A 12,987-nucleotide genomic window follows, 5' to 3' on the forward strand; every position below is an offset into this window, starting at 1 on the left:
CAGTGCTCTAGACTGTTTGTCACTGGCTCCTGTTGGAGAAAGTAACATTATTTCTCACCTACCACCTCCCTGTATTCATCCCAGCAAAGGCCTACATCCTATAGTATAACAGTGACTGACATGCTTCTGAGCACAAAAGTTCAGCAAGGAGAGCAGAGCAGAGGGAAGGAGAGCATAAGATGGACCTCACCAACTCTGACTTTATGCCTAGGGCCAAGTCCTTTAAAAGGTTCTCTATTTCTTTTTCAGTCTGTTCCTTCTGCTCCTCTGTAGCTCATATAGACAGACCTACAGACCACGCTGTTCTTTAAGGCAAAGCAAAGTGCTGTAAGACAGGCAGGGAGCAATTTGGTGTGGAATTCCCGGGAACTGTTCAGCATTATGCTTGCCACATAGCGGAGGCCATTTTGAATGAAAAAACAAAGACATCCCAGACTAATGAAATTCAGCCCATCTAAGTTTACTTTAAGGTCAGTCAGAAATTCTAGGCTCTTTTTATGCAAATCCTTTGAAAATTATTTTAACTGATGGCAAAATTGACATTACTGTTTCACAGATTTCCTCTCTCCCTTTCACCCATGGAGGGGTTAGTTAACAGAGCAGCCTCCAGCTTGACATCAGGAGGAAGATTCCAGGAGCACAGATGGTCCACAGCCCAGATAATTAGCTTCTGAAGACAAAACAACATCTAATAAGTCTTCTGTGAATGTAGAGTTTGGTTGGGCACAGCTGGGGCAGAGAACAAGCAGGCCTCCCCAGCAACTCTTTTTCTTCTTAAAATGTCGGCAGAGCACTCACCCACTTCCTGTCAACTCCCTACTCATAAGAACTGCAGGGAAGAATTCAAATAAATATTGTAGACACTCCAGCCTAAAGGAGGGGAAGTATAACTCCCTACTCCTTAAGCGTGGAATGCACAAGTGACTTCCTTCCAAAGAGTACAGGATAGAAGGGGGGGGGGGGAAGGAGTGTAATTTTACAGTGGAGAAACCTGATAAACACTAGTTCTACCAGGTGATAAAGGTCAACATCAACAGTCATAAATTATATTGATGGTATGTACTCTTGATATGATGTGATGAAAATGGCACTTTACCTCTGTGATCTTCCTCCCCCAAACCCATAATCCCAGTCTAATTATGAGAAAACCATCAGAAAAATTCCAATAGAGAGGTGTCCTTCAGTATACCTGACCAGTACTCCTCAAAATTATCAAGGTCATCAAAAACAAGGAACATCTGACAAACTGTCACAGCCAAGAGGAGCCTAAGCAGACATGACAACTATATGTAATATGGTATCCTCGATGGGATGGTGGAACAGAAAGAAGACATTAGGTAAAAACTAAGAAAATCTGAATAAACTATGTACTTTAGTTAATAATAATAATGTATCAATTCTGGTCCATGAATAGTAATAAATGTACCATACTAATGTTAAGATGTTAATAATAGGGAAAGCTGTAGGGAGGCATGAGAGAACTGGCTGTGTTGTACTACCTGCTGAAGTTTTCTGTAAATCTAAAACTGTTTTAAGAAATAAAGTCTAGGGGCTTCCCTGGTGGTGCAGTGGTTAAGAACCCGCCTGCCCTGGTCCGGGAAGATACCACATGCCGTGGTGCAACTAAGCCCGTGCGCCACAGCTGCTGAGCCTGTGCTCTAGAGCCCGCAAGCACAACTGCTGGAGCCCGCGAGCCACAACTACTGAAGCCCGTGCACCTAGAGCCCGTGCTCCGCAACGAGAAGCCACTGCAATGAGAAGCCCACGCACCGCAACGAAGAGTAGCCCCCGCTCGCCGCAACTAGAGAAAGCCTGCGTGCAGCAACGAAGACCCAACGCAGCCAATAAATAAATAAATAAATACATTTATTAAAAAAAAAAGAAAGTCTAGTAATAATAATAAGAAGATGGGACAAAATCACCTCCAACTCTCTTAGGCTTCATAGGCATTTTCTTCTTTAGCTTTCTAATCTTCATCCTTTTGGGGCACTTACATTGCACCCGGGCTCCTTATAGCTTATCCCATCCACCCGTTCCGTATTTCTCAGATCTCTGATCCCCCACGGGCTACGGTGATCTCATTCAGTCTCATAGCTTCAGTCACTACCTCTCTTCCGGCGATTTCCAAATCTTGTCTGGTTCAGATCACTGTTCATCCAACTCTCTATTACACAGCGCCCCCTAGACGTCCAATTTAGCATTTTCAAACCCAAACCCTGATTCTCCCTAAACCAGCTTCTACAGAGGCCAGAGCCCTGGGTTATCACCCACAGACTTCCCTTTATCACGCTCCCTGTCAGTCGGTCCCTAAATTCTGTCAACGCCTCCTGCCTCGGGCCTTTTGTACTGTGTTCTGTTTCCAACCCTGCTGCCAGGCCCTCAGCACTTCGGGCCTCCCTGCCTTCAGGTATTCCCTTTCTATGTCTTTCATTGCTTTCCTTTCCTTCTTTTCCACCCCTGGAGCAGGCATTCACAAAGGAAAATGTGGAGGTTCTCTCAGGCCTCCGCCAGGCAGTTCATTACTCCTCTCTCCTCACTATATTTCCTCACCATGAGTTCCTTTTCTCTATCATCAGTGTGTGTGTGTGTGTGTGTGTGTGTGTTTAGGTGTTTGTTTACTTTTTTTGTGTTTGAGACATAGAATCACAAAGACTTAGTGGCTGAATTGCCACAATCTATTTAAAAATATACTAAGGCCCATACAAAGACCCCAGCCATCAACCCGGTTTTCTCAGGATTCGGATGGACCTAAGTAGTGACACAAGAACCACCTTTGAATTCGGTAAGGGGAAAAGCTGACATAAAATGGCTGCAAAACGCAATAAAATTAAGACCTCAAAATGAGGGCGAGAGATAATGAGGAAATTTTAAAGAAGAAAGAAGGGGAGACTTTCAAAATACTGCTTATGTCCATATTGCGTGGTATGCAATAAAGGAAACACCCGTCCCATCGAGCCAGCCAGGAGTCGAACCTGGAATCTTCTGATCCGTAGTCAGACGCGTTATCCATTGCGCCACTGGCCCTGAGACAATTTCGCAGCTCTCCATGATGATACTTCCAGCTTATACTGCAGGGTTTTATGCTGCAGTGTTTCATGGGACATGTAGTCTCTTAACGGAATTCTACGAGTACACGGAGCATTATGGGAGATTGAAGTTCGTCAAGAACCAGACCCTGAGATTGGTGACTCTTCCGGAGCCACGCCGTACGTCACTGTGCAGCCCGCGGATTGGCGGGAAGAGCCACTCCCCACCCCTCCTCCTCCAGCTCCGGAGCCGTGGAAGACGCTTTGGTTGTTAGGGAGACTCGTCCCGCCTTTTGGGGGCTTTTCTTCGGCTTTGTGATTGGCTGCTAGTGTCAGGGAATTTCGGCGTGGACAGCGCGGGGAAAAGATGGCGGCGATGGCGGTCGGAGGTGCCAGTGGAAGTCGCGTGTCCAGCGGGAGGGACTTGAATTGCGTCCCCGAAATAGCTGACACACTGGGGGCTGTGGCCAAGCAGGGGTGAGGGCCTGGACCTCTGCGAGCGGAATGCGGGGTCCGAACTCAGGGACAGAGAGGCGCAGACCAGTCATTCCCGAGAGGCAGGGGTGAGGGGGTCGGAGTGGATATGACGAGGGCGGGGGAAACCATTAATCCTTGGAGGGGAGAAGCCTCGGGCCCTGGAGCGTGAGAGAGAGAAAAAAAAACTTGTTGGGGGCGTGGGGTCACTGAACCCCAAAGTCAGGGGAGTTATCAGGTGAACTCACACAGGGGGCGTACAGACCTCCAGGGCCGTGGAGAGCGAGATTATCGTCTGAGAGTGTAAGAGTTAGGGGGCTAGGGAGAGAAGAGAAGAACCTTGAGGGGGGAAACTTGGGCAGTACTGGTGCAGATCTGGATGTGACAGTCTTGGAAAACCAGTGACAGCAGAATAGAAAGTCCACGTGGTGTGGATTTTCATCGTTTCTCTTTACTCATCTTTTCCATGGCTGTGTTCCGGGGAGAAATTGAGGCACAGTACAGCAGAAGTGATATGCCCCAAGGTGGGCTGAATTCAGCAGTCCAGTCGGATGACTGACGGCAGCTGAAAGGGTTGTGCAGAATCAAGATAGCCTAGTCCAATTGCTTGGATGTCTGGGCACTGCTGTTGTCTTTACATGACGATTCTGGGTCTGTCGCGGTTGTAGGTTTGATTTCCTCTGCATGCCTGTGTTCCACCCGCGTTTCAAGAGGGAGTTCACTCAGGAACCTGCTAAGAATCGGCCGGGCCCCCAGACACGATCAGACCTACTGCTGTCAGGAAGGGGTAGGGACCATCCCACATGCCCCTTAATTATTAGAGGCAATAACAACTTTATTTATGCTTTATCAGTGCCTTCCTTCTCTTCCTTTCTTGACTTGGATATATTGGTTCCCCCCGGGATATAGATAACTCTTGTTCTCTCCTTGCTTACCTGCTAAAAGCCTTAGTTCCCTATTCTGCGTCAGGCTCTCCTGTCCTGTATCTGTGATAGAAAAAGTCTGTCTCATCTCTAACTCTCTAGTCCCTGTTAAGAACTAGAAATTGAATGAGTAAAGTTCTGAACCTCATTCAGTCTTTGTCTTTCTTGGGTGGGGGAGTGCAGACTGGAATACACTAATTGTGGGAAAGCTTTCTCCATGGATTCGCCCAGACTCAAAAGTGGAAAAGATCCGCAGGAACTCCGAGGCGGTAAGACTGACCTCTTCAATTAATCTTTTTAAAGATCAGGTTTGTAAACAAGCTGGATGGGGAGAGTAGTTTTTTCCCCCTCCATAACTTAGTAAATCTAATATAATGCAGTTAAAGCTATTTGAATTGCTAGCTATTAACTTTTTCCTCTTGATCTCCATTCCAGGCTATGTTACAGGAGCTGAATTTTGGGGCATATTTGGGTCTTCCAGCTTTCCTGCTGCCCCTAAATCAGGAAGATAACACAAACTTGGCTAGAGTTTTGACCAACCACATCCACACTGGCCACCACTCCTCCATGGTATGGCTGAGGGCCTCCTTTCCTGCTGCATATTATGGTAGTCAGGCCGTGCTAAGTATCTTCTTGTTCCTAGCCATTCATTAAAAGGTGCATTTGGCAGAATTGAAATGTCAGTACTGCCTACCCACAACTAAAAGTGGTAAGCAGAGAGTTATAAAATATATAGAATATTCAATTACTTCCAGCAACTTGTAGTGAAATAGAAGACAAGGCAGATACTTAAGGATATGCACAAGATACGTGTACACATACATATAATCACAAATTGGGAGAAGCATATAAAGAGAGTAATTTGAAATCTGGATCAAGGTCTTTTTAGTTGAAGGAAGCTTTCTGGACCCAATGAGTTCAAAACAGTTCTAAATAGGGTACAGAACCTATTTATTGTTCATGTGCAGTTCTGGATGCGGGTGCCATTGGTGGCACCGGAGGACCTGAGAGATGATATAATTGAGAATGCGCCAACTTCACACACAGAGGAGTACAGTGGAGAGGAGAAGACATGGATGTGGTATGTCTCCTTTTGCTGCTGTACCAGGGCAAAGCCTAGGGTGGAGGGAAGTACAGAGTGGAACCTGTAGGAAGGCCTCCTTGAGGTATGGTGATTGGTGGGCCATATGTATTTGACTGTATTTTTCTGTATTTGACTCTGGACAGGTGGCACAACTTCCGGACCTTGTGTGATTATAGCAAGAGGATTGCGGTGGGTAAGTCCACATATATCCTGGGATAGGTTATCATTCTCTGATCTCCTGTGACCAAAAATCAGGGGTCTCATGTATACTTGGCTGCTGGGAAGTTTTGCTACTTTCTCTGTGCCTCAGGTCTGCCTTGCTCTTAAGGAGTAGACAGATCTTGCACAAAAGAGCAAGGAAAGGCTTCTGGCCTATCAGTGATTGACAGGTCTTTCTTTTCCCTTCTGTAGCTCTCGAAATTGGTGCTGACCTCCCATCTAATCATGTCATTGATCGTTGGCTTGGGGAGCCCATCAAAGCAGCCATTCTCCCCACCAGCATTTTCCTGACCAATAAGAAGGGATTTCCTGTTCTTTCTAAGATGCACCAGAGGCTGATCTTCCGACTCCTCAAGGTGTGTAGTAGAAGGGTTCTAAAGGTGCTGCAGCTAATCCTCTTGCCTTATTCACATATGTATGATGGGGTGTTCTTTGTTGTGTTTTTTTTTTCCCCTCTGTGGGGCTCTTTTCCCCTCTAGTTTCTGGAGAGCAATTTCGGCAAAGTTGGGGGTCTTGAGAGCAAAAAGGCAAATAGCAGTAGAGGCCCCAGTAATATTTCAAAAGGAACCAGATCTCATGAGAACTTTGCAGAAAGTTTCACTCAAGAAGTTATAGCAACAGGGCTTCCCTGGTGGTGCAGTGGTTAAGAATCCGCCTGCCAATGCAGGGGACATGGGTTCGATCCCTGGTCTGGGAAGATCCCACATGCTGAAGAGCAACTAAGCCCGTGCACAACAACTACTGAGCCTGCGATCTAGAGCCCGAGAGCCACAACTACTGAAGCCTGCACCCCTAGAGCCTGTGCTCCGCAACGAGAGAAGCCACTGCAAGGAGAAGCCTGCGCACTGCAACGAGGAGCAGCCCCTGCTCCCTGCAGCTAGAGAAAGCCCGTGCGCAGCAACGAAGACCCAACGCAGACAAAAATAAATAAATTAAAAAAAAAAAAGTTATAGCAACAATCCATGGGCCTCTTGAGCCAGGATGATGTTTACGTGGCATAGGAGGGCTCTTGACGCTTTTGTTGGTATTTGGTGATCTGGGCCTTATTTTATGCTAGAGTTCTTTGGCCATAAACCATAATAATACCCTCTTGGTATAAGGACTGTGTCTGATGGTCTGACTTATTCTCACAGTTGGAGGTGCAATTCATCATCACAGGCACCAACCACCACTCAGAGAAAGAGTTCTGCTCCTACCTCCAGTACTTGGAATACTTGAGCCAGAATCGACCTCCACCCAATGCCTACGAACTCTTTGCCAAGGGCTATGAAGACTACCTGCAGTCCCCACTCCAGGTGGGTCTGGAGTACACTGAGAGGAGGGAGGTTGGGGGAGGAAATGTCTCTTGAGAACAGGTGCCCTAAAATCCTACCAAAGCTCAGGAGGCAGTGGGAAGGTTTTGGTATTCTGGTGCATTGTCCTTGCCAGAAACTGGCTAACTTACTTTGCCTTTTTCCTCTCATTCATCAGCCACTGATGGATAATCTGGAATCTCAGACATACGAAGTGTTTGAAAAGGACCCTATCAAATACTCTCAATACCAGCAGGTACAGTGTGGGTCCCAGATGGGGTCAAGCACAGGGCCGGGATGACCTGGGTGAGGATGGCATTATAGCCATGAGGTCTTCCCTCGTTCCCCCAGGCCATCTATAAATGTCTGTTAGACCGAGTGCCAGAGGAAGAGAAGGACACCAATGTCCAGTGAGTGCTCTCCCCATGATTCCAGAGATTTGCATGCCTGCTTCTCTACATGCAGAGTCAGCTTGACTCCTCCCTCTCTTTCTTAGAGTGCTGATGGTGCTGGGAGCAGGCCGGGGGCCCCTGGTGAACGCTTCCCTGCGGGCAGCCAAGCAGGCTGACCGGCGGATAAAGCTGTACGCTGTGGAGAAGAACCCAAATGCTGTGGTGACGTGAGTATCAACCTTTTTTGCTGGGAAGTTTGTCCCCAGTGTCAGTTTTTCTTATCTTATCCTCACTTGTATCACCTCTGTTTTAGGCTGGAGAACTGGCAGTTTGAAGAATGGGGAAGCCAGGTGACAGTAGTCTCATCGGACATGCGGGAATGGGTGGCTCCAGAGAAAGCGGATATCATTGTCAGTGAGCTTCTGGGGTCCTTCGCTGATAATGAGCTGTCACCGGAGTGCCTGGATGGAGCCCAGCACTTCCTAAAAGGTGCCTCCAGGCTGGGGTGTACTGAGTAAGGGGATTGGATTATCAACTGGGAAGGCTGGACGGGACTGGGGAGGGATGGGTGTGGCAGCAGCCTAGAGGAGGTTACAGAGTTTAAGGAAGGCAGGGCAGACTTGGGTCAGTGCCCTTAGCAAATGAAGCAATTTCTCTGAACCTCGGTATTCGTATCTGTAAAATGAGGGGAGTGGACCAGAGCAGAGACTCTTAATCTGAGATCTGTGGACTTCCTGAGCTGACATATGTACTTTGGGCTTAGCTTTCATCAGGATCTTACAGGAAAGAAAGTTAAGAACCACTAGATTAAAATACCTTGGGTTCCTTCCAGTTTCACTCTTGGTGTGACTCTAAATTAACCTAGAAGTAGAATCCCCCAGGGCAGGAGTTAGGAGCAGGTTGGCCTGGGAATGTGATAGCATGGAGCTGCCTGGGTCTATTTTGATATGGGAGGTCTGGGCTTTCAGTACAGATGCACCATTTCCATCCCTTGGGAAGTAATGTGACTCTCCCGCTCTGCAGATGATGGCGTGAGCATCCCTGGGGAGTACACCTCCTTTCTAGCTCCCATCTCCTCCTCCAAGCTGTACAATGAGGTCCGAGCCTGTCGGGAAAAGGACCGCGACCCTGAGGTAAAGAGCTACTCTCTTCTGGAGGACTCTTTTCTCTTTAGTCCTTTTCTTTTTCTCTGTCAGCATAAGTGTTTTCTTCCACTGGAGAAGATGAAGAGGTGAAGGAGTTGGGGATGTGAGAAAGGGAATGAAGTGAAACTATGTTTTTATCTTTTTCTTTTTTTTTTTTTTTAATATTTATTTATTTGGCTGCGTCGGGTCTCAGTTGTGGCACATGGTATCTTCGTTGCCGCGTGCTGGGATCTTCAGTTGCAGCATGTGGGATCTAGTTCCCTGACCAGGGATGGAACCCGGGCCCCCTGCATTGGGAGCGCAGTCTTAGGCACTGGACCATCAAGGAAGTCCCTGTGTTTTTATCTTTATCTGTGTCCCTAAAGCTTGAGCTGCATTCCCTGGAGAATTAGGTTGCTCTCGCCTGTCTTCTCCAGATCTTTTTCTCTCTCGGGACAGGCCCAGTTTGAAATGCCTTATGTGGTACGGCTGCACAATTTCCACCAGCTGTCTGCGCCCCAGCCCTGTTTTACCTTCAGCCATCCCAACAGAGGTGGGTTCCTGCATGGCTGTGCTCTGACTGGTTGGGAGAGAGCTCACCCTCCTGGTTTCCTCCCTTGCTGTCCTGAGTCTGCTCTATCTGCTCTCTATCAAGGCTCCCTCTCCTGGTTCCTGCTCATGCCTTACCAAGTTGTCTAGGGTTTCTGGCCGCTCATCACCCACACCACTCTCCCCTGACAGATCCTATGATTGACAACAACCGCTACTGCACCTTGGAGTTTCCCGTGGAGGTGAACACAGTGCTGCATGGCTTTGCAGGCTACTTTGAGACTGTGCTTTATCAGGACATCACTCTGAGTGAGTGTTTGGGGCAGTAGATGGGGAGTATAAGACCATGCTACCTGGGCAGCGTACGTACATGTTTCGGGCAGCCTATGTACATGTTTCATTTAGAGTCACAGGAAACCCAGTAATCAGTGAATGGGGATCTTTGATTACTTGCTTCTGTGTTCACAGAAGAGATTCTCCTCAATCTAGGCAAAAAGCAGAGTCATGGAGACCTCAATTTTTTTTTAATTTTTAATTTTTAAAATTTTTATTGGAGTATAGTTGTTTTCCAATGTTGTGTTAGTTTCAGGTGTACAGCAAAGTGAATCAGTTATACTCAGTTTTTTAAATTACTTTGTCCACTTAGGTATCCGTCCAGAGACTCACTCTCCTGGGATGTTTTCATGGTTTCCCATCCTCTTCCCCATTAAGGTAGGAATCACCTTTAAGGCTCCTTGGGTTAAAGAGTAACTTTTGTCATTGGTGTTCTGCCCCTTCCCTTCTCCCAGGATGATGCTTGTCTGTGACCCATGTTCTACTGCTCTCATGTGCTCTTGGATCCTGTTGTAGATGTTGGGATATGTGCAGGGGCCTTCCACCTGGCTTCCCACATCTACTCTGGCTATTCTTCTGTCCATTCTCTACCTGGAGCAAGAGTCATCTTTTAAAAACCTGAATCTGATCCTATCTCTCTCCTGCTTTTAAAACCCTTCAATGTCTCTCCACTGCCCTACGATAAGGTCTTAAATCTTTGTTAGACTTGGTGTGATCTAGTTTTCGCCTGCCTTTTCAGCCACTGTCCTTGGATTACATTGCTTCAGTCCTATGGACCTTCTTTTGGTTCCTCTAATGCCCCATGTTCTTTCCTGCCTCAGGGTTTCACACCTTTGTCCTCTGCCTGTAAAGTTCTTGGCTCATTTCTTGACTCAGCTGACTTAGCTTCCAAGTCTCATTAAACATTCTTATTGTCAGATAATTTTCCCTGACCTTGTAGACTAGGTTAGTGTTACCTTTACATAGGTGTTTTCATAGCACCCTATCCTTGTTCACAGTGTTCATCCCACTTTTGATTATTTGTTCAGTGTCTGATTGTTCATTTCTGATTATTTGTTCTGATAGACTTCAAATAAACCTCATGAGGGTTGGAACATCGTTTGATCATTTTATCTCCACACCTAGCTTAGTACATTGCCACATAAAATTCATTAGCTCCACCCTGAACCTCCATGTCTTTCTTCTTACAGCAGCCCATTACCGTGCGTGAAGGCCAGACCATCTGTGTGCGTTTCTGGCGATGCAGCAATTCCAAGAAGGTGTGGTATGAGTGGGCTGTGACAGCACCAGTCTGTTCTGCTATTCACAACCCCACAGGCCGCTCTTACACCATTGGCCTCTAGCCCTGCCTGCAGGTGTCTAGAGCCTTGGAAGCAGCTTCAGGTTCTGCTCCTGTAGCACAGAAGGTGCAGTACACCATGGGCTCTGATTTGCCTTGCCCATCAGAGAGGAGCATTTCAGTCCACTTTCCTGCCTTACGTCAAGATGGGCAAAGGATGAGAATTGCAGGGCTCACGCCACCAATCTGTGAAGACTTCAGGCCAGGGCATGAGGAATTCATGTTGGATCTGCGGCTACTCCAACAGGCGCTCAGCCTCAAGTGCTCCCTGGGATAGCCCTGAGAACATGTGGATTGAACAACTTTTCAGCCCTTTTCTCTGCCCATCTCTGTTCCTATTTTGTTGATTTTGTGTAAGGAGGAAATACAAATAAAGTGAGGTTATGGCCCTTCCTGCTCCAACTCTGCTGCCCCCTGCCTCTGCTTCTCCACCCATTACTTACACATATTCAGATCTATGCTCTTATCCAAGACTTGAAGGGGCCTAGCTTTATTTCCTATTTAAGAAGCTTAGTGGTGACTCTTGGACTCCCAATTATAGGCCTTTCTGACCAGCTACAGAGAGGTCTTGTCCGTTAGGACCTGTGATTAGGCTCTTGTCTGGGGGAGGAGGCATAGTGTTTGTTGCCATGGAGAAAGATAGGGTAGTGAGTGAAGCCAGCTTCCCTTCCACCTTCCTGAGCTGCTGTACTGCCAGCTCCTCTGTTACCTCTTGGGAGAGAAACTGGAAGTCATCCAGGCTTCGCCAGCAAGAAGCCACTTATTTTGTTTGAATAAAATCATAGGATTAGAGTTTGAAGTCCTAAGAGATAATCTAGTCCAATTCTACATTTTACAGAAAAGGAATTTGAATTGGTACAATGATATAAAGTTAGTATTCAAATCAGGACTCAACACGGTTCCTGTGACTCCATGGCCCTCTCCATTGTTATAACCAGCTATCTTTCTGGCAGCTGTATTAGGCAGCTGAAGGCTCTGGGGGTTCTGGAAGACGTTGCAACGTGAGGGTGGACATCAGTTCCTTCTCTTTCTGGTTAGAGGGCTGAGTACTGCTGCACCGAGTCACCTGAGAAACTGCCTCAAGTTTACCCTGGCGGTGGGAGGTGTGTGGGGCACTGATTTGAACTGAAGGTATGTGAGCTGTAGGACCAGGCAGAATGCGGAAGAAGACAAATCTGTGACAGTCTCTTGAGATCCAAGCGCTGAGGGAACGAGGCAGCGGTTGGGAGGGTTGTATGACAGAATGGGGATGTGCAGCCCAGCATCCCTCCCCACGGGAAGCAAATACAGTTGCTCTCCAGCAAGCTGTCCCAGAGAAGCCTGACGTGAGCTCCTCGGCAAATCTGAGTGGGGACGGCCAAGGACGTCAATAGGCTCCTCCGCGGTGTTCGCCTAGTCTACAGGAGAGCCGGGAGCGAGCCGGAGGATCCCTCTCTCCGGTGCTCTGCCCGGTTGCCCCGCCTTCCGCAAGTCATTTAACCAATGACAGAGCGGTAGGCGGCTACCTAAGGACGCTTCTGCTTTCCCTCAGTCGCGGAAGGATTAGCCAATCAGTGGGCACTTGATGGTTGCTAAGAGACCTTTGAGCTTGGCTCCACCCATGCTCAGGATTTTAGCCAATGAAAATCTGTACTTTGGAGTGTTGCCGCGATACCAGTGAGATTAATTCCGCCGCCTGAATGTTTCGGCGCCTGCGCAGATTGGGGAACGTTCTGGAAGACAGCGGAGCTGCCGCCATTTTGCGGGAAGAGGAGCGGCTCCGATTGTAGTGGGGCTCTTACTGCTGAGTCTCTGGAAGGGAGCCGTGCTTAGCGTCCCCCGACACACCCAAAGGAACGGAGGGAACCGGGACCCCCCCCCCTGCGGGGACCCGGAACTGGTAAGAAACCCCGAAACCGGGTCCCCCCCCCGAAACGTCACCTATGCGTGTCGTTGTCGCACGGCGCCTCCCCCTGACGTCACAGGCAGAAAATGGCGTCAAGAGCAGAATTGGGCAAACTTTTTATTTATTTATTTTTTGGGGGGGGGGGCAAACTTTTAAAATTAAAAAAATTTTTTTGTTTACTTTGATCTGGAAGTGTTCGCTACCTAACTGTAATCCATCGGCACCCTCGTGGCTACATCCTTTAGCGATGAAGATGCTGTTTCAAGGGTCCCAGTGACTGATCTCTTTCCAGGTCCCCGCAGCCCTGACATTTAGGGTGTCCCACACTGTGGAGGGAGCATCGACCC

General features: G+C 47.9%; 2 protein-coding genes and 1 non-coding gene across 7 annotated transcripts in view; 2 read left to right on the forward strand and 1 right to left on the reverse strand.

The window, feature by feature from the left end:
* Positions 1-2,951: 2,951 nt before the first annotated feature.
* TRNAR-ACG (transfer RNA arginine (anticodon ACG)) lies at positions 2,952-3,024 on the reverse strand. The gene has a single exon. It is a non-coding gene; the product is annotated as a tRNA-Arg (tRNA).
* A 332-nt stretch (positions 3,025-3,356) lies between these two features.
* Positions 3,357-11,157, forward strand: PRMT5 (protein arginine methyltransferase 5). Of its 2 annotated transcripts, none has more exons than XM_068547814.1 (17): positions 3,357-3,503; positions 4,169-4,287; positions 4,607-4,692; positions 4,859-4,993; positions 5,392-5,504; positions 5,651-5,700; positions 5,919-6,082; positions 6,860-7,021; positions 7,197-7,274; positions 7,370-7,428; positions 7,515-7,637; positions 7,724-7,899; positions 8,434-8,543; positions 8,994-9,087; positions 9,276-9,392; positions 9,730-9,794; positions 10,607-11,157. In XM_068547814.1, exons 1-17 carry the CDS (start codon positions 3,394-3,396, stop codon positions 10,757-10,759), a joined length of 1,914 nt encoding a protein of 637 aa, XP_068403915.1. In that variant the 5' UTR covers positions 3,357-3,393; the 3' UTR covers positions 10,760-11,157. The 2 variants fall into 2 exon arrangements, with proteins under 2 accessions (XP_068403915.1, XP_068403924.1); XM_068547823.1 differs by lacking the exon at positions 3,357-3,503 and adding an exon at positions 3,510-3,589.
* A 1,267-nt stretch (positions 11,158-12,424) lies between these two features.
* Positions 12,425-12,987, forward strand: part of RBM23 (RNA binding motif protein 23) — a 96,432-nt gene continuing 95,869 nt past the window's right edge. For 2 of the 4 annotated variants that reach the window (XM_068547911.1, XM_068547906.1), the window contains exon 1: positions 12,438-12,634. The gene's annotated coding sequence lies outside the window, so the exon portion shown is untranslated. Of the gene's footprint in view, positions 12,635-12,987 lie in introns of all 4 variants that reach the window. The other 2 variants (XM_068547915.1, XM_068547895.1) reach the window with 2 other exon arrangements.

Source organism: Eschrichtius robustus, chromosome 1, assembly GCF_028021215.1.
Source record: "Eschrichtius robustus isolate mEscRob2 chromosome 1, mEscRob2.pri, whole genome shotgun sequence".
Classification (NCBI taxonomy): Eukaryota; Metazoa; Chordata; class Mammalia; order Artiodactyla; family Eschrichtiidae; genus Eschrichtius; species Eschrichtius robustus.

Bases quoted from the DNA above. Each gene is read 5' to 3' on its own strand.
- PRMT5 (XM_068547814.1), top strand. From the start codon at position 3,394: ATGGCGGCGATGGCGGTCGGAGGTGCCAGTGGAAGTCGCGTGTCCAGC. The intron at 4,288-4,606 runs GTAGGGACCATC...GGGGGAGTGCAG, and splicing joins CCTACTGCTGTCAGGAAGGG to ACTGGAATACACTAATTGTG. The intron at 7,638-7,723 runs GTGAGTATCAAC...CCTCTGTTTTAG, and splicing joins AACCCAAATGCTGTGGTGAC to GCTGGAGAACTGGCAGTTTG.